At 55.9% G+C, this 20413-nt stretch overlaps 1 protein-coding gene across 4 annotated transcripts; it reads right to left on the minus strand.

The window, feature by feature from the left end:
• Positions 1-38: 38 nt before the first annotated feature.
• Stkld1 (serine/threonine kinase like domain containing 1) lies at positions 39-20297 on the minus strand. Of its 4 annotated transcripts, XM_042681111.1 has the most exons (19): positions 20232-20297; positions 19035-19121; positions 17365-17409; positions 15548-15622; positions 14303-14404; positions 11422-11492; positions 10462-10577; positions 8752-8870; positions 7852-8015; positions 6727-6857; positions 6118-6201; positions 5283-5399; positions 4160-4309; positions 3368-3496; positions 2730-2858; positions 2529-2657; positions 680-820; positions 450-529; positions 39-257 (listed from the first exon to the last, which is right to left on the minus strand). In XM_042681111.1, the coding sequence occupies exons 1-19, from the start codon at positions 20244-20246 to the stop codon at positions 60-62; spliced, it is 2082 nt and encodes a 693-aa protein (XP_042537045.1). In that variant the 5' UTR covers positions 20247-20297; the 3' UTR covers positions 39-59. The 4 variants fall into 4 exon arrangements, with proteins under 4 accessions (XP_042537045.1, XP_042537043.1, XP_042537046.1 ...); XM_042681109.1 differs by having other exon boundaries at positions 2529-2858; XM_042681112.1 differs by lacking the exon at positions 6118-6201 and having other exon boundaries at positions 2529-2858.
• Between the last annotated feature and the right edge of the window lie 116 nt (positions 20298-20413).

Below are 20413 nucleotides of genomic sequence, written 5' to 3' on the forward strand. Positions count from 1 at the left end.
AGTTAGTCAGGCCAGAAACAACTGGGCACACCAGGAAGGAGCCTTGGCGTTTTTATTAGTCATGAAGGGTGTGATTGGGGTGTACTGGCTTGGTGACCCTCCCCGAAACCTCCCCAGGGAGGTTCTACTTCTGAGAGGAGGGTGCCACCTGCAGGTCCCTGGGGACCTCTGTCTCCCCTGAGGGGGGGACTGGGTTTCACCTGGGGTTTAACTTCATCCAGCCTCTGGAGCACGGTGGTTGCGTATGCGACCAGCTCCTGGAAGGAGGAAGCAAGTGTGCACTGGCAGCTTCGGGGTATGGGAATTGGCTGGGGTACCACCACGCAAAGGGCAGTGCGTACAGCTCTGGGAAAGTGGCGCCTGCCCCGGGCACTGGATCTAACCCAGTCTTGAGACAGGATAGCAGGCAGGTGGGAAAACAGCGGCTGGAGCCCCTACCACCCACTCACCAGGCTGGAGGTGAAACGTTCCACCATCTCCTGGGCCAGGGCCCTGATGCCCCCAGACTCCAGCTCTGATACAATCTCCTCTGGAAGAGCAGAGAACATCCTGAGGACCACAGCCTGTGGGGTGGGTGGCCTGCCAGTGCCACTTAGACTTTGCACTGCCCTAGGGTCCGGGTGGGTGCTCAGTGGGTATGGAGTAGAAGTTGCAGGGGCAGGAGGAGGGAGGGACTCACTGTAAGAAGCAAGGTAGGCCAGCAGCATGCACAGGTTCTCCACCACCTCTGGGTCATCCTTGTAGAGCTGGTAGATGTCCCGCAGGAGCCAGAGCCCACTGCCCTCCACCTCCAGCACTGCCACCCGGAAGGCCACCAGCTCTGCCAGGGAGGCCAGGGAGCATGGTTACACGTGTGCCATTCCAACTTGGCCAAGTCTTTGCCTCTGCCCAGTGGGAGGGTGGGCGTGTTGGGCAGGGGCTCAGCTTTCTGAGGGGTTCTGAGGTGTGGGCCTTTCCCTAGACTGAGTATAGAGGTGCTGGGAGAGGCCCAGGGCTGGCTTTGCACACACCTTCACCTGTGCAACCATAGCCACAGCCTGTTGGGGCGGGCACTCAGTTTGTCAGAAGGACTGGAGCCCCAGGTGCCAGAATACCTGGCCCCAGCCTTTGAGGAAGTGGGCACTTGATGTGATCTCCGTGCACAGTTACACCCAAGCTGCCCTGGGCCTTGCAGGGCATTGTTCCCCATACCCAGGGGTAGCCGAAGCTTGGAGGGTGAGACACCTCCAGTGTCACACGGGCAGGTGACAGGGCTGAGTCACCCTGGCTGGCTCCAGTTCCTGCTCCCTTTGGTCTGGCCTTGGCCCTCAGCTAAGTGGTGTCTCTCTTGCCCTCAGGGCCTCAGATTGGGGCCCAGTCCCTGAGACATGGGGTCCAGGACTGAGACCCTGGGGTGGCCTGAGTGGGAGGAGCTTGCTACCCAGGGAGAGAGGAAGGCCCCACACAAGGCCCAGTCCACAGTTGGAGGCTGACCAGGGCCTCTCCAGCTCTGTACTCCCATCTAGAGCTGGCCAGGAACGAGCTCTTCCCAGGGAGGACTGAGCAGGAGGGTGCTGGACAGCCCTGTAGATGGGCACAGAGCCAGAAGGTGGCCCCCAGCACCTAGGGTTAGTTGCCGCCCCCAGGAAGGCCGTGTGGCCAATACATTAGGATGAAGGGCTGGGCTTTGCCCCTGCTGTGCATTGCTGCTGACCATGTCCTGTCCCAGGCCAAGTGTTCTCTGCGAGGCTGGAGGACAGCCAGGCCTGGGGTACCCAGGAGGGCCTGGGGTGCTTAGCATGAGCTACTGAACAAGAGTCAGGTTTTGTGTTGTGGTCATTGTAGACAAGACCACATATTGCCGCAAATGTGTGAGTGGATGGGGAAGATGGCCACTGGACAGCATTAAGCAGAACACTGAAGGGTACCCATGCTGGTGCTTTGTGTACACATTTTGCTTTTCCTTTTATTCATTTATTTATTTTTTTTTTGTTTTGGTTTTTGGGGGCCTGAACTCTGGGCCTGGGCGCTGTCCCTCAGCTCTTCAGCTCAAGGCTAGCGCTCTACCACTTGAGCCACAGCGCCATTTCCGGCTTTTTTCTTTTTGCTTATGTGGTGCTGGGGAATCGAACCCAGGGCCTGATGCATGCAAGGCAAGCGCTCTACCACTGAGCCACCTTCCCAGCCCATCATTTATTTATTTTTTGATGCCAGTGCTGGAACTGGAACTCAATAGCCTGAGTGCTGTCCCTTAGCTATTTTGCTCCAGGCTGGCATTCTACCCTTGAACCACATCGCCACTTCGGGCTTTTTTTTTTTTTTTTTTTTTTTTTTGCTGGTTAGTGGGAGCTAAGAGTCTCATAGACTTTCCTGTCTAGTCTGGCTTCAAACCATGATCCTCAGATCTCAGCCTCCTAAGCAGCCAAGAATACAGACTTGGGCCACTGGTGCCCGGCTTTCCTTTCGTGGCTTGTGGCAGCTGGCAGGAATGACTGCCGGGGACTGCTCTGTGCAGCCTCTGGTGCAGTTCTGTCCCTCCTGGGGCTCACCTGACATCTTGGTGAGGCTGGCCAGGCCCCGGAAGGCATTGTTCACCAGCAGCACTCTGTCCTGGCACAGCCGGATGCTTTGCAGCAACAGCGTCACCACGGCCTCAAACTGCGACTCCTTGATGCAGCCTGCAGAGAGCAGGTGGGCCTCGGTGCCTGGACTTGTGGGGCCAGCCTCCCTCCTCAGCCACGGCTGCTCACCGACTAAGGACAGCAGCCAGAGCACCGCGCAGCCTGCCTCGGCCATCTCCCCATCCTCAGGGTGGGTGGCCAGTTGCTGGATGACCAGGGCAGGGATCTGGTCCAGTGGGCCTTTGTCCACAATGACAGCTGGATGTGGGGCAGGATAGGAGATACCCAGACCTTGAGCAGCAGCGTGCGCGGCTGCTCCCTCCTGCCGAGCCCAACAACAGAAACCAGGACGGACATGTGTCCTCAGAAAACAGAAGGTGGAGCTCCCCAAAGCCAGAAAGTCTGTGGGGCAGGAATCCCCCAGAGAGGCTTGGGGACTGATATTTTGAGCACTGTTCAGTGTCTGGGGCTCTCTGGACTTTCCAGAACCTTCCTCTGGGTAAAACAGACTTCAGGCATTAGGGTGCCAGGTAGGACCTAGAAGAGGGTTGGCCTTGGCCGGGGGCTCCCATTCTCTGAATCAAATCCAAGGATGGGCATTCAGCTTTCTGGCTGACCTCCAGCGCCAGGTGCCAGCGCTGGACTTGGCCCCCTTCCCTCAGCTTTGTCCCCCTCCCCTTCTGCACTGGGCTCTGCACCTCGGGGGCTGAGGTTGCCCTGGTGTGTTTACGAGCTAGGACGTGGAGGCCGTGATGGGAGGCTCTCACCGTCCACGAGGAGGGACCAGAGTAGGCCCAGGGCACGGAGGCAGACATCCCTGTCCTTTGCGTAGCGGTTCAGGTGCTCCAGGAGCAGCTCAATCAGTCCTGCCTTCTGCATCTCCTCAGAGACCGCGCCTGAGGGCAGAAGACACCCCAGGCATTCCACCCTTCCCCCCACCTGCCCTCTGACGTGTTTCTGGAGCTGGCCCTGGAGAAGCTGCCCATCTCCTGACCCCACCCAGCATCCCTCAGCCGTTACCAAGCTGGGGGCAGTCACTGTAGCTTCCCAGTGGGAAAGCAGATGTCCAGTGTGCCTGGCCGTTCCAGTTCATGTCTGTTTCTAGAGTCCCTTTCATCCCCACGTGTGTTCAGTGATGGATGGGAAATCTTTGGGGTGTGAAGGGAGCAGACTGGGGCCCAGCCCTGCCCTCCTGGGACTTCTGGCATGTAGCCTTGGGCTCTTCGAGTCTGCTGCTTTCTGTGGGACATCGGTGCCCACTCGTGGGCAGGAGGAAAGGGCACTGACCGCCTGGCCAGTAGCCTCCAAGCCCGCAGGCGCAGAGCATGATGTCAGTGTGTGCGAAGCCCATGGCTGTGCCTGCCATGTGCCTGGCACCTAGGTCCATCTGTGGAGGAACCGGTGGCTGTAAAAGTGGGTGTCACTGAGAGCGCAAAGGAAAGCACCCAACATCAGAGCAGAGCCGCTCACCACTTGAGTCATCTTGGGGATAAGTTCCATGCCACCCCCCAGCCCTGGCATTCTGTACCCCTGGCTCTCCCGTGGGATGGGCTGCGCACCCTGGCTGGAGATGATGGTGAGGATGCTGTGGCCTGTGGTGATGAGCTGCACGGAGTCGGGGTGGCTCCGCATGGTGTTCAGCAGGTAGACGATGATGGAGTTGTCCCACTGCGTCTTCGGTGCCTGTGCCTCATCATCTTGCATCAGTGCTGCTCAGATCGGGGGAGGAACCTGAGTTGACCCCATACAGGGGAGGCTCAGGGGCAGACAGGGCACATGGGGCCCTCCTTGATGGGGAGCGGCTGAGGAACCTGCCAGTCTGCCTCATCCCCCCCAGCATGGAGCAGACCTGGGCACAGACAAGGCCTGGCCGTGAAGGACACAGGGCCCTGGCCTGGCCCTCCTGCGTCTTGGGCCCGTGCTGGCCTCCCGGAGCCTACAGGGTTTGTGCTGGCAGAACTCAGAAGCTCACGGGACTTGCCTATGTGCACACTGGCCTGGTACCAGTCACTACCACTGTCAAGAAAAACCCAAACAGCTAAGACGTTTAAATGGTATGCGGAAGTTCATCCTTTAGTAGGTAAGCTAGAAAGATAACTACTTAGCTGGGCGCTGGTGGCTCACGCCTGTGATCGTAGCTACTCAGGAGGCTGAGATCTGAGAATCACGGTTCAAAGCCAGCTAGGACAGGAAAGTATGAGACTCTCATCTCCAGTTAACCAACAGAAAACCAGAAGTGGTGCTATGGCTCAAAATGGTAGAGCACTAGTCTTGATGAGCTCAGGGACAGCTCCCAGGCCCCGAGTTAAAGCCCCACAACTGACAAAAAAGCAACACAACTACTTTAGGCTTAAAATCAAAGGCAGTTTTACAGAGAGCTACAGGAGAACAGCTCAGCTACAGCTGCTCCTGGGTAGCAAGCTCAGTACTGCCCCCTCTGGTCCCCATGCTCCTCAGCTGCCCTCCCACCAGCTGGGGCCCCTGAAGGTACAGTGCCTCGGTCTGGGGGTGTCTAGAGGACTCTGTCCTATCCAGGTCCTCACTGCGCAGCTGGGAAGCCGGGCCGGGGGACGGGGGGGTGGGGGGGAAGACACCTGGCCTGCACCTGGCAGCTGGGGATGGGCTTCTAGCAATCAGATTCCTGGAGAAACTGTTGTCTCCCCTGGCTGGCCTGGCACCCACCTTGGCCCATGACGTGCAGCAGTAGGGACCAGGTGCACAGCTGCAGCTCTAGGATCCTCTGGTGCTGCTTCATGATGGCAGTCACTGACATCACCATCTCCATGGGCCATGGCAGGCCTGGCAGGGCAGAGGCACAGTGAGGCACCGGGGAGTGGAGGGAGCCGCTCCTCCATGACCCAGAGGGGCCCCTGGGACACCAGAGGGGCAGGCAGCACAGTGAGGCGCGGGGGGGGGGGGGGGGGGGGAGGGAGTGGGGGGGAAGCCACTCCATGACCCAGAGGGGACCTGAGCAGGAAAGCACAAAGGCAAAGCTGGCCAGTGCACACATTCCAGTGCCACTATCTCCCCTTTTTTAAAAGATGGAGTCTATATTGTCTGAGCTGCCCTCAAATTCCAGGGCTCAAGAGAGCTTCTGCCTCAACTCCCCGCCACCCCAAGTTGGGTGCTGGGACTACAGGCAAGTGCTGCCATGCCTGGCTCTGTAGAGGCATATGCTTCCCGTAGCTCAGTGTAGTCGGCCTTCTCCTTATGGCCCTTACTTTATAGGTGGGAAAGCAGAAGGCCTGACACAATGAAAGCACTTGGCCTTGAACCACAGCCTGATCCCAGCACCCACAGCAGTGACTGCCTTGACAGAGGCTATCTGTGGGCTGGGGTGAGAGGGGCTGAGGCTGGCTACTGGCTCCGTGTCAATCACATGGAACCCCTCTGGGGACGTAAACAGCCTTTAAGGGGTAGGAAGGGTGGCCAGGCCCAGAGTGCTGGGCTCCAGGGTCTGTCCTAGAAGCAGCCTGGACAGCGGGGGGGGGGGGGGGGGGGGGGGGAAGGCTTCTACCTAGCTCATCATCCGACATTGTCATTAGTTTCTTCATGGCCCTGAACTGGACTTCGGGGCTGCTGGAGAAGTTCTGCATGACCTCTGCAGCAACAGGGGGCATGGGGAAACTCGCTGAGGGCCGGGGCCACCAGGGCACCATTCCCCATGCCTAGCTGCTGGCCTGCTGCCCCTCCTCAGACCCGCCCCATCGGGCCATGAGGCGGCGCTCTTCTCCCCTGGGGCTGAGCAGCTTGTTGGTGATCGTGCCCATGTCTGGCAAGCCCCTCCCTTGGCCTCAGTGGGCTGCCTCTCATCCTGGCCCACGAGTTCAGACTGAGTGAAGACACCAGACCGTGGTACACCAGCCCACCACTGAGGTGGTGTGTGGGGCCAGCTCAGGGGTGAAGGCTGGGCTGTGGAGATAAACTCTGCTGTGCGAACTGGCAGCCATGGAGGGTATCTGGGCAGGGCAGTTGCCAAGCAGTGCGGGGCATGCTGGGGGTGGGGGTCGTGAGGAGCCTGGAAGCCACCCCCACCCCCCCGCTGGCCAGACAGGAGGAGCAGATCCCCCAAAGTCCAACCCTCCCAAAGGAAGCACCCTCAGCCTTCCCCGGGCCCCACTGTCACCTAAAATGCTGCCCAGGTTGCCTTGTAAGAGCATGTCAGTGACGGCCATGGGCACCACCTGCTGGTGCAGGGTCAGCATGACTCGGGGTGGCCTGGAGGAGCTGTCCGCGAAGGTGATGTGTATGACCTGCCTAGCAGAGGGGGGGCAGGAGGGAGCGAGAGCGCACGTGGTGGCCTCCCCCAGGCCACTCCCCCTGCTGGGCTCAGGCTGACACTGGGCGCTGGCCATCCTGGGATAGAATCTGTTTGGCAGGGTCTCTCATGGTGCCTTGTGTGGCCAGCACAAGCTTTTCCATCCCCTCCTCCCCCCCCCCGCCAAAACCTTGCGGGGAGCCCCTCAGGGTGGTCTTAGGTCCTGTCCCTTCAGACAAAAAGAGAAATTCAGACTGGATGTCTATGCTGCTATAAAGACTCATCTAAGCCAAGCGGGATTCACTCCTCCTGGATGGCTTTCCATGAACCCCTAAAAGTGTCATGGTTCCCTGGGGCTGTGTCCATGCTTGACGATGAGGGGGTGTGGCCCAGTGTTGAGAGGCCTGCATTCAGGGTCTCCGGCTGGGCAAGGCTGCATCTGTGCAACAGGATGTAGTGAGGATGGGGGCAAAAAAAAAAAAAAAAAAGCCAGCAGCCATGTTTGCTAGGTGCAGACATTGTGAAAAGTAAATTAATAGGTTAAAATAAAAACCCGGGGGGGCTGGGAAAATGGCTCAGTGGTAGAGCGCGTGCCTTGCATGCCTGAGGTCCTGGGTTCGATTCCTCAGCACCACATAAGCAAAATGAAAAAAGCTGGAAGTGGCGCTGTGGCTCCAGTGGTAGAACGCTAGCCTTGAGCTGAAGAGCTGAGGGACAGCGCCCAGGCCCAGAGTTCAGGTCCCACAACCGGACCCCAAAAAAATAAAAAATAAAAACCTGACCCTGCCAGGCACCAGTGGCTAACACTTGGAATGGGAGGATCACAGATCAAAGCCAGCCTGGACAGAAAAGTCCAAAAGACTCCACTACCAAAAAACCATAAGTGGAGATCTGGCTAAAGTGGTAGAGTGCTAGCCTTGAGTGCAAAAGTTCTGAGTTCAAGGCCCAGGGCCAGCACACCAAACACAAAAACAAAAACCCTCTGAGGCTCACCTTATAGAGATTCGATTGGACGGGCTGATCTGCAGCATAAGTGGCAGAAGGGAGCAGAAGGTCTCTGCACTGGGGACCTTCCGGTCCGAGATGTCTTTCAGAATGTCTTTCAGGTTACCTCCGGTCTGGTGGAGGGACTTCCGCAGGTTCATGGCCTCTGTGGTCTACAAGGATGCAGGCCTCTGGTTTGTGTATTTTCACAACTACGTGAAAGCCATGCACCAAAGGGCGGAGGGGGGGCTGGGGGCCAGAAAGAGGACTAGAGGGGAGCTGGAGGCCACAGAAGACATAGAGGCTCAAAGAAGCATGTGGCCATCTCACCGGGCAGAGGGTGGGCAGGGGGCCCCTGGTGCAGGGTGGGGTGGAGCCTGTCCTCCCTCCAAGCAGGAAGGCCCGGGCTCCCCTGAGGAAGGGAACGGCGAGGTGCTTCTCAGTTTAAATCTGGAGGCTCTGGGAAAGCGTGAAGGAGCTAGGGCCCAGACAGGTGCTTGTACTTTCTGGGACCTGGTCCTAGGAATGGGGGCATCCATGCCTGTGTTTGGCACTGTTGCGTGCCCCCCCCCCCAAAGGCTCAGCTTCCCACCTGCCTCCTGTCAGGTGACCATGACCCCCTGACAAGGACAGGAGAATACATCTCACTCCAGCTTGGCCTGTGTGGCAATTAGCCCTGGGGTATTTAGGTCGAGTCTCCCAAGAGGCAGCCTCTGCTGCCCTCTGCTCCAGCCAGGGGCCTCGGGTTGGGTGGTTTCCAGCCATCAGAGGCAGAGCTGATGACAGATGCCAAGAATCATGGCCCCTGCTGCCCTGTCCTCTTGCCAGAATGGACAGGGGCTGAGTATGGGGCCGTGGGTGGGACTGGAGGCCGGTGAGAGCGGGGCCCGCCCCCAGCACACAGCTCACATCTAGGAAGGAGCAGGAGATCAGATCGAGAATGATACAGCCCAGGGACCAGATGTCAGATTTCTGGCTGAAGGAGAAGTTGAGGGCTTCGGGGGCCATCCACGACTTCTGACAGGGGTCTGTGGGCAGGAGAAAGGCGGAGAATGCTGGGTCCCAGGCTCCCTAAGGGTGGAGGCAGGACAGAGCCCTCCTAGACGAGAACTGCCCCTTTTTAGTGACCCCATAAAACTGTATGAACTGCCAGCCCTTCTTGGGAGAGGCAAGAAATGCTAGCCGAGGGCAGTAGAGCCAGGGCTCAACTAGACCTCTGCCTTGGCTGAGCAGGGAGACCATCGGCCTGGCATGCTGGCTTGGGTGTGCGGAAGGAGCCATGTACCAAGAAGACTGAAGGGTGCACCTCCTCCAACAGCTCGCCCCTCTAAGTGTCAGGACCGGGGGTGAGGTTCCGGTTGCGCTGCCCTATTTCCAAATGTGTACTCTAGAGGAGCTGAAAGACTGGGGTCTTGGCTCAGCTCTGCCAGTCTCTGCTTGTCCTTAGGCAACCCTCCCTCTTTTGCCTCCACTTGCCTTTGAGGCTCCATTCCCCTGGCCAAACAGCAACGGGCTGCATGCCAAGATACTCCAGCCATTTCCACCTCCAGCAACCCACCTGGTACCCACCCGCCCACCCTCATATCTATTCATCCACCTCCATCCATTCACTCATCTATCCAACCACCCACCCCTTCTCATCCATTTATCCATCCTTACATTCATTCACCCACCTATCCATTCACCCATTTATCCATCCATCCAACCACCTACCCACTTAACCATCCATTTATCCATTCATCCTTACATCCATCCATCCACCTATCCATTCGCTTATCTACTTATCTATCCATCCATCCATTCACTCACCCATCCATCCACCCACCCATCCATCCCACCATCCTCTGTATAACAAAGAAAAAGTGCCACTAACCACTGCCACCTTGGGACTGAAATTCTCTACTTCATTTTCTCTGTCCACCTGGGTGGGTGTCTGTTAAGCCTTGAAGCTGCTTCCTTTACTCTGCCATTTTTTCAAAGGAAGAGAACTCATCTCCCTTGCTGCTGCCCTGACTCATCCCTTATGCGACTTCAGGATTCCAGTCACACACATATCCATGTCTGCACCCCACAGACCACCCCTGCCCCCTCCACACTGTTTCCTTCCTCCTGGGTCTTCCCTTGAATACATAAGCACTAACAGGGGCTGGGAATGTGGCTTAATGGCAGAGTACTTGCATAGCATGCATGAAGCTCTGGGTATCACATACACAAAAAAAGACTGAAGTGGCACTGTGGCTCAAATGATAGAGTGTTAGCCTTGAGCAAAAGAAGCTCAGGGACAGTGCCCAGGCCCTGACTTCAAGTCCCTAGGACTGCCAAAACAACAACCACAAAAAAAAAAAACACAAAAAACAAAACACTAGCATTTTCAGGGGTACCCCAGACCTTGCTTTGTTCCTGGGGTGCTTTCTCTCCAATCTGTTATTTCGGAGTCTGCATTTACAACCACAGGGGCTGTATCTGCTCAGCTCCAGCCCCAGCCAGGCCACCTCTTTGGGACCTGAGGCAGGTCTGTGGGGACCTTCTGATGGAAAAGCCCGGTGCCCAGAGTGGCCCCGGCCCCGTGGACCTGCGAGCTGCCCTCCCTGGGGGCTCGCCACCCCTCCTCTCGGCCACCTTCCTCCGCACGAATGTTCCACTTGGCCTCGTGGGTCATCAGCGTGTGGGAGCTGAGGTCCTCAAGTTTGCACTGGGTGTTGCCTATGACGATGATGTTGGAGGGTTTGAGGTTCCTGTGGCCAAAAGGTGGGACCCTGAGGATCTCAGAGCTGCTGGGCAGACCAGCACAGGCCCTGAACCTCACTCCCCTCCTGGCCTAGTTCTGGCCCTCCTCTCTCCTCAGGAAAATGCTCCTGTTGCCAGGCGCTGGTAGCTCATGCCTGTAATCCTAGCTACTCAGGAGGCTGAGATCTGAGGATTGTGGTTCAAAGCCAGCCTGGGCAGGAAAGTCTGTGAGACTCTTTATCTCCAATTAATCACCAGAAAACCAGAAGTGGTGCTGTGGCCCAAGTGGTAGAGCACTCACCTTGAGCTGAAGAGCTGAGGGACAGTGCCCAGGCCCAGAGTTCAAGCCCCACAACTGACACACAAAAAAAGAAGAGAGAGAGAAATAAAGAAAGAGGAAGGAAAGGAAGGAGGGAAGGAGGAAGAGAGGGAGAGAAAAGGGAAGGATGGAAGAAGGAAGGATGGTCGGACATTGAATGACATCAGTGTCTGGATGCCAGAATGGAAGCCATTTCCCAGCTCCTCCTCTGGTGCCAGAAGCTGGGAGCTGGCAGGCCAAAGGCTGGCCTGGGGTATGGCACCCATGTTGGCCTGTCCCGTCCCCAAGCCAGGCCACTGCAGGTGGCCTCACCTCTCCTTCCTTATCTCCACCTCCCTTGCACTTTAGAACCACCCGGCACTCGTCTGGATATTCACAAAGCGGTGCACCTTACCACCAGTCAGCCAGGCTTCTCTTAGCCTGGGATGGGGAGGGGAGGAGGAGTGGCCCATCCTGAGGAGGGTGAGGGGAGGGACCGGATCATGCCCCACCCCCAGACCCACACCTGAGTGGGAGGAGGCCCTGCCCATCACCTGTGAATGATGTCCAGCTGGTGCAGGTAATCCAGGGCGTCCATGGCCTGGCCAAGAATGTCCTGCATCCACTGAGGGAGAAAGGGGGATGCCAGCTTGGGAAGGGCCCTGAGAGCCCCCCAGCGAGGCACCCCCCAGCTGCGGCCAGGGGTCAGGGAGGTAGGTGTGGGAGGGGAAGAGGGGGTAGGCCCTGGGGCTTCCTCCCATAATTCAGCTAAGGTAGCCCTGCCTCATTCTCTAGGTCCTGGGGACATCTATGCTTCTCCAAGGGCTCTGCCCATGAGAGAAGGTCTGAAAACCTCTCCAGAGCTTTCCTCTGAGGCCCAGGTCATGAAAGGACTTTGGTCCCCACTGACACTCCCTTTGGGGGAAGATGGGGCCTGGCCCACTGAACAGAGCAATGCTTAGGGAAAAGTGGACAGAACTCTTTTGGGGAGATACCTAGAGCCAAGGGTGAGAGTCAAGAACAAAGCTTCTACAAGAAAGCAGGAGAGCACCCTGAGCCAGGGTGGAGAGGACGGAACAGCACTGGCGACTCTGTTACGACAAAGACCTTTGCCCTCATCCCAGTAGCCACCGGCCAGATCCCAGTAGCTCACACCTTTCAGCCTAGCTACTGGGGAAGCTGAGATCAGGGAAGATCCTGGTTTGAGGGCAGAAGAGTTTGCAAGAGCACTTTCTCAACCATAGCTGGGTGCGGTGGCCTGTGCTTCTCATCCTAGCCACACGGGAGACTGAGATGAGGAGGACTGCAGCTCAGGGCAGCATGGGCAGAAAAGTCCACATAAGCTGGACGTGATGGTGTGAACCTGTGGTCCCTGCCACAATGGGAAGCCTGAACTAGGTGGATCACAGTCCAGGTATGTGTCCAGGAAGGAAGGGAGACGCTATCGCAAAATTAACCAGTGCAAAAAAGAGCAGGAGGCATGGTTCAGTAGCAAAGTACCAGATTAGTAAGTCTGGTTCTGACTTCAAACTCCAGGACTGTCAGGAAAAAATGAAAAGAAAAAAGAAAAAAGGAATTAGAAAGTCTCAGGCTAGGCTGGGCACTGGTGGCTCACACCTGTCATCCTAGCTACTCAGGAGGCTGAGATCTGAGGATAGCGGTTCAAAGCCAGCCTGAGCAGGAAAGTCCATGCGACTTGTTTCCAATTACCCACAAGAAAACCAAAAGCAGAGCTGTAGCTCAAGGTAGTAGAGCATTAGCCTGGAGTGCAAAAGCTCACGGACAATGCCTAGGCCCTGAGTTCAAGCCCCATGACTGGGGGGAAAAATAGCCCGAGGCGGGATGGAGGTACCTGGATAATCATATAATATCTGGACAACATATAATGAAATCTTACTAATAAAAGAGAGAAGAAACTCAAGTGTGAGAATGGACAAATGACTGGATCAAGCACAAAAGAAGAAATCCAAATTGCCAAATGTGCCACCCTGGTGACTCACAGAGTGTGCAAATTAAAGCCCTTATAGAGTACCACTATCTAGCAGGGTGCTGGGGTGCAAGCCTATAATCCTAGCTACTCAGCAGGTGTGATCCGATGAACACAATTCAAAGCCAGCTCAGGCAGGAATGTCCAGGAGACTCTTATCTCCATTGAACCAGCAAAAAGTGGAGCTATGGCTCAAGTGGTAGAGAGCTAGTCTTAAACAAAAGAGCTCAGGGATAGCAACCAGGCCCCAAGTTCAAGCCCTAGTACCAGCACACACACACACACACGCGCTCGCGCACACACACACACACTCTCTCTCTCTCTCTCTCTCTCCCTCCCTCCCCTGAATAGCTACCACAAAAAAAAACACACAATGACAATGAAGTTCTGTTCAGGCCATCACGTGGAAGGGGGACCCTCACTGCTCACTGGGAAAGCAAACACTGGAAACATCCGGAACACCTACTGAGGGTACACCCCACACACCCGGTAACTTCACTCCCAAGGAGTGGATCTGAGGAAAACTTCACCCCAGCAGTGCTCCTCACAGGCTCCTGGAAACAGCCCTAAACTAGAGACAGCCAAAGGCTCACAGAGGGTGGACCAGCAGGACCAGCCCCGTGACTGCGATGCCTCAGACCAGCAGAGGCTTGCTGCATCCCATGAGGGATGAACCCAGAAGCGCAGGGTGGAACAAACAACATGCATGCGGATACCAGAGATGAGCCACCCACCCAGTGCACGGGGATGGACTTCACGAAGCACCATACAATCTCTGGAGGCAGATGCCCGGTTGGGGCCACGGGCTGGGAACCTTCTGGAGTCTTAGGAGTCTTTCTTGCTCTTTGTGGAGATTAGGGGAGTGCATGAGCATCTGCAATGCATCAAGGGACATGCCTCGGCCCACATATATAAGAAAAATCTAGGGACTGAGCATGATGGTGCACACCTGTAATCCTAGCTCCTCAGGGCTAGCAGCCAGGAGGCTCATGGTGGAAACGTTAGTTTTCATTGAGACCCCATCTCAATTTAAAAAAAAAAAAAAAAAAAGCTAGGTGTGGTGGTTCACGCCTGCGATCCCAGTTACATAGGAAACATAAATAGGAGGACTGAGATCTGATACCAGTCTCTGCAGAAACATAAGATCTTTTTGAAAAGATAAGTAAAGCCCCTCAAAAGTACAGGGGCCTGGATCTAGTGGTAAAATGCCTGCTTAGCAAACCTGCAGTCCTGAGTTCCAACACCAGTACTCCTAAATAGGAAGGAAAGAAGGCAGGGAAGAAAAGAAAAAAGGAAAAGGTAGAAATTAAAGGAAGACAAGCAAGGAAGAAAAGCTGAACCAGGCCCAGTGGGGTGTGCCAGGCCCCTGCCCTCTGCGCCCCACCGCGGGGCCTGTGGGGTCTCGGGTCTCCATGTTCCCCAGGCTTGCTGACTCGGAGGCCTCTTACCCCGGTGTCTATGGCCGCTTTTTTCTTCCTCTTATTCTCAATGACATCCAGCAGGGTTTCCTTGCTGTATTCCATCACCATGCAGAGGAACAGAGAGGAGATCTGCCGGGACACGAGGACCCTGAGCCGGTCTGGGTGCCCTATGGGCCAAGCGTCCTCTGATTGCTGCCATGGGGACGCTGCTGGCGGGGTCTCCTGTCTCTTCCTGAGGGTCCCCGTCTCTCCCTGTGGGGCCCCGCTGGGCTCTGGCTATATTCAGCATCCTAGACTTTGCCAAAAGCTCCAGTTGCCTCTGACCGCTGCATGTGGGGGTCCCTCCTACGGACCCACCCTCTCCCCTTTTGGAGTAACTGCTCCTTCAGGGCTCAGGGGAGTACTTTTCCCCAGGAGCCAGTCCTGCCTTGGGCCAGCAGGGGATAGCTCTGCTCCTCCCTAAGAGCAACACAGTGTGTCTCAGGAGATACTTTGGTGCATGCATGGAATGAGGGCTCCCCGCAGGCTTCCTCAGAACCCAGATGTGGGGGAACACGTGTGTAAGGGGTTTCCAGCCTAGGCAGGGACACAGGCTGATGTGGAGATGTGGCCCAGCCACTGGGACTCCCATCCCCCTTGGCCTCAGCTTCCCCCTCTCCCTTCCCTCCTCCACTTCAGTCCTCTCTGAGGGAGCAGGAGCACTCCTGCCCCAAAGCCAGGGCAGCCCTGAAGCCGCACACACAGACTACTGGAGTCAGGGCACCTACTTATGCCTCCTAGCCTGAAAACCTGGAGGATCAGTTGCTAGTTCTGGGGTTTGAACTCAGGGCCCGGACACTATCCTTGAGCTTTTTCACTCTACCACTTAAGCCACAACTCTACTTCCAGGTTTTGGGGTGGTTAACTGGAGATAAGAATTCCACGGCCGGGCGCTGGTGGCTCATGCCTGTAATCCTAGCTACTCAGGAGGCTGAGATCTGAGGATCGCGGTTCAAAGCCAGCCTGGGCAGGAGAGACCGTGAGACTCCTATCTCCAATAAACCACCAGAAAACCAGAAGTGGCGCTGTAGCTCAAGTGGTAGAGCGCTCGCCTTGAGCTGAAGAGCTGAGGGACAGCGCCCAGGCCCAGAGTTCAAGCCCCATGGCCGCACAAAAAAATAAAATAAAATAAAGAATCCCACGGACTTCCCTGCCAGGGCTGGCTTCAAGCCATGAGTCTCAGATCTTGGGCGTGAGCCATGAGTGCAGGGCCGCAGGGCCATTCGGACCCACCTTTCTGTTCCACATGATGAAGAGCTCCTGGTACACGGAGATGTGGGCATGCTGGAGCTTCAGTAGAGGCATCAGCTGCAGAGACCAGAGCAGAGGGGCAGGGGTGAGGGGAGCCAGTGTTTAACTGGTGGAGCTCTTTGTCATAGATCCCAACAAAAATGTCAGCTGCTGGATCTGGGCAGGCAGCGGGTGGGTACAGAGAGTCTGTACTGTTGGTGCATGGAAGCTAGAGGCTCATCTCTAGCATATTCTGGCATGTTGTGTGACTGAGACAGACTCCTCAACCTCTCTGAGCCTCACTTGCTTATGTGAAAACAAGGCGGGCTGGAGGTATGCACTTTCCTAGCATGTGTAAGACCTGGACTTGATTGCAGCATTGCAAAACAAAAACAAACAAAAAGACAAATGGTGGAGGCTGTGGACTCTGCCCCTGGTGAGCCAGTGCAGGTACAGGGCAGACATGGAGGAGGTGAAGGAAGGGCTGGGCCTCAGAAGGTGTGCGACCCAGGGCAGGTTATCCAACCAAGAACTTCTGCAGCCTCTTCTCCCAGGGAAAGGACTTGGGCAAGAACCCCAGGCGTCTGACCACAATGGCCACTCTGGAGCCTTGAGCCCGATGGCACTGGCAGGGCTGCGTGCCTGGGGATGTGGAAGGGAGCAGTGCGGAAGGGGAATTCCACGTGCCCCACATGCCCCGGCCAATCATCACCCTGCAGCTATGCTGCAGACCCGGGAGGTGATGGCTGGCAAAGAGCAAGGCAGGCCATCCCAGCAGGACCGTTCCAAGGAGACACAACTCACCCCGGAGAAGTCCCAGAGACAGAGCACTGCTCAGAGGCTCTGTGTATTAAACTGGCCACTGTCATTACTGTCTATAAATCAGGAGGACACTAGTGGTCAGTTATGAGGGGCAGAATTAAGGATAATTTACCCATTTACTGTTCCTTTCTTTTTCTCCCCCCGCCCTGCCATCTCTTGCTCTTTTCAGTGTTGGGATAGAATCAAAAGCCTTACACATGTTAGGCAAGCCAGTGTTCCAACACTGAGCTTCATGTGCAGCCCTGAAGAAAAAAGATTTTATTTATTATTTATTTATTTTGGCCATGGGGCTTTGAATTCGGAGCCTGAGCACTGTCCCTGAGCTTTTGCACGCAAAGCTACCATTTTGAGCCACAGCACCACTTCTGGTTGTTTTATTTATTTTTTCTTTTTTGATTGGTTGTGTGGCCTGAACTCTGGGCCTGGGCGCTGTCCCTCAGCTCTTCCGCTCAAGGCTAGTGCTCTACCACTTGAGCCACAGTGACACTTCTGGCTTTTTCTGCTTATGTGGTGCTGAGGAATCAAACCCAGGGCTTTATGCATGCAAGGCAAGTGCTCTACCAGTGAGTCACTTCCCCAGCCCCCACTTCTGGTTTTAACTAATGGTGGTTCATTGGAGATAAGAGTCTCACAGGCTTTCCTGCCCGGGCTGGCTTCAAATGGTGACCGTCAGATCTCAGCCTCCGAGTAGCTAGAATTTTAAGTGTGAGCCACCAGTGCCCAGCCAAAAACAAAAAATTTAAAACATAGTTACTGATAAATTAGCCTATGGACTGAGCCACCAGATACCTTTCAACTTCTCTAGGAGCAAGGGTCCTACGTGGCAGCGCTTGGGTAGCATCTAGGAGCGGGCATTTGGACATGGGCTCCCTTAGTAGCCTGTGCAAGAGCACACTGTGACCCTCCAGGCTTCCCTTCAGCTGGCACTCAACAGGGCACAGACCAGTTTCCCAGTCTGAATCCTATTCCTCTAGAGAGGAAGCCAACCAGACAGTTACCTCCTCCAGAGCCTCGTTGGCATGATGTTCATCGATGCATTCCACCTGCAGGGGTACAAGACGACCAGCTCAGTAACTGTTCAGTGAACCTCCATCATAATCACCAACACTACCATCACCATTGTTACCACCACCATCACCACCACCATCATCACTACCACCATTACCACTGTCACCACCACCACCCTTATCACCATCGTTACTACCACCACCACTATCACCACTACCACCATTACCACCTCTATCACCAGTACCAACCCCCACCACTATCACCATCATCATCACCACTACTACCACCACCACCATCATCATCACCATCACCACTACCACCACCACCACCCACAATTACCACCATCATCATCATAACTATTATCAAGTCTGTGAATACAAATCAGTCAAATATACTAACTGAGAGCCTACAAAATACTCAGAAATCCCATTCTAGGGATTTTTCCTAAGGAAATCATGGATGTTCAATTAAAAAACAAAAACATGGGGCTGGGAAGGTGGCTCAGTAGTAGGGCGCTTGCCTTGCATGCATAAGGCCCTGGATTCCTCAGCACCACATAAGCAAAAAAGAAAAAAGCCGGAAGTGGCGCTGTGGCTTAAGAGGTAGAGCGCTAGCCTTGAGCTGAAGAGCTGAGGGACAGCGCCCAGCCCCAGAGTTCAGGCCCGATGACCGGATCCCCCCAAAAAACAAACAAAAACAAAGACACAAGGATGTTTATCAGTTTTTGTTTGAATTCAAAACTGAAAATAAGCACTCATCCCACATGAGGAGATGAGTATGGCCAGGTCTAGCTCCTGGTGCAAAATGGGGTGGGAGGCTAGACAGGCACTAGGCTAGGAGAAAGGTATGGTAGTGACTTGAGACAATCTGCAAACTGTTGGGGGGGGGGGGGAATTAACTTCAATACCTTTCCTGTGAAAACTAGTTCATTAATGCTTAGGAAAAGATGGTTGCTGGTGGCGCATACTTCTAATCCTAGTTATTTGGCAGGGTGAGATTTGAGTATTGTAATTCAAAGTCTGTTGGGCCCCCACTGGTGGCTCATGCTAGTAATCCTAGCTACTTAGGAAGCTGAAATCTGAGGATCACAGTTCAAAGCCAGCCCGGGCAGAAGAGTCCATGAGATTCTGATCTCCAATAAATCACCAGAAAACTGGAAATGGCGCTGTGGCTCAAGTGGTAGAGCACTTGCCTTGAGCTGAAGAGCTGAGGGACAGCGCCTAGGCCCAGAGTCCAGAGTTCAAAAAAAAAAAAAAAGCAAAAAGCCAGCTGAGGCAGAAAAGCCCATGAGATTCTTATCTCCAGGGGGGAAAAAAAGCTGAAAGCAGAGATGTAGCTCAAATGATAGAGTCTCAGCCTTGAGCAAAAAAGCCAAGCAAGAGCAAGAAGCCCTGAGTTCAAGTCCCGGTGCTGGCACATGCTTAGTGTTGTGGTTGGTGGAATAAAGATGAGGACTGGTTCTCCATCAAGACAAGGTGCAGGACGCCTGAGGAGTGGAGGCCATGCCTCGTATCTGTTGGAGCGAGGCTAGTCCTCTGCCTGCTGGCCAAGAGAAAGGCCAAAAAGCCTTTCTCTAACTTAGGGAGTATGAGCATGAGCTTGGAGAGCAGCTCTACAGACAGAGCCACACCCCCAGTCACAGAGCTTCACAAACCCTCACCTGTTTTATCAAGAGCTTCTCATTAGTTTCTATTTCCTCCACCACCAGATTCACTCCCAAGGCTCCAGGACTCAATTGATTCAAAATCTACCAACAAACAGTAAGATGTTCTCAGGAAATGCTGCACACTGCTCTGTGCTCCCCCGCATTAAGTCCAGCTCCCATGCTGGTTGCCCCAACTTCCCCCGAGGGGCTGGCAGGGTCTGCCCCATGGTACAGGAGAGGAAATGGCAAGAAGGTTCCCCAAAGGGGGACCCAATGCTATCTCCCCAGGCCAGTTCTCAGACTCTCTCTACATCTTTCTGACCCCTGAGGACCATCAGACATATATGATGTGCCCTTGGGCACAGGGGTCTCAACTTCCAGCATTCACCTCCAAGTGACTACCGTAGGGAGAAAGCAAAGCCGTAACCACCCTAGTGCCCAGACTTACACCAAGCACCCGGCAGCCTCACTATGGTGTTACCTCCGTGTTTATAGTGGAGGAAACTGGGGCACAGGAAGCAAAGTCCGGGCCTAAAGCTATGACATTAAGTGTAGTGGCCTGGATCTGATTCACACCCCAGGGTCTGAGTCCAGAGGCTGTGATCTGAACCAACCCCACAGAGATGACCACCGAGCCAGAACTCAGCAGAGGGGTGGCCGGCGGGGAACAGACCACTCACTGGTCAGCGCGGGCCAAGGAGGCAGAGGGCTGTGTGTGGGATGGAACCTGACTCAGGAGCACCATGGGGTGCAGACCCACGCGAGGGTCACCGGGCCCTTGTGGACGGCCTCGCCTCTGCTCGGAGGACAGAACCAGACAGGAACACTGAGGCCTGGGCTTGGGGCAGCAAGTCGAGGCTAGGAGTTACAGCCCGGTCAGCAGCGTTTCAGCCTGCCCCGGCCATCCTCACCCCTGTCTCCCCTCACCGGGAAGGTGAAGTGGACGCCCGGCCTGCGTCCCGGGCAGGTCCCCGGGCCTGGGACTCGAGGCCCCGGCCGTGGGGAAGGGGCGAGGGGCTGTCCTCCTCCCTGGCCGGGCAGCTGCGGCGCCCCACACCGAGGCCCCGCGACAAGATGGAGGCTGGCCCTGGCCGGGGCGCGGTCCCCGCCCGCGGGGCACGGCCTCCGCGGCCGTGACCGCCACCCCGCGGGCTCACCGAGGACCCTCCGCCCGGGCAGCCCCGGCCTCCCAGCCAGAGGCCAGCTCGGCACCTGGTACTTGTCCATAGTCTCCGGACCGACACCGGCGCCCTCGCCGTCCGCTCGGCGCGGCTCGTCCGCCCCTCGAGCGCGGGTGAGCATGCGCAGTCGTGACCACGCCAGGGGCCCCGCCCCTCACCGCGGCCGCCCGAGGCGACCCTCAGCCGACGTGCTCCCTCGCCCCCCATCCCGGC

Source organism: Dipodomys spectabilis, unplaced genomic scaffold (assembly GCF_019054845.1).
Source record: "Dipodomys spectabilis isolate Male_0828 unplaced genomic scaffold, ASM1905484v1 ptg000067l, whole genome shotgun sequence".
NCBI lineage: Eukaryota > Metazoa > Chordata > Mammalia > Rodentia > Heteromyidae > Dipodomys > Dipodomys spectabilis.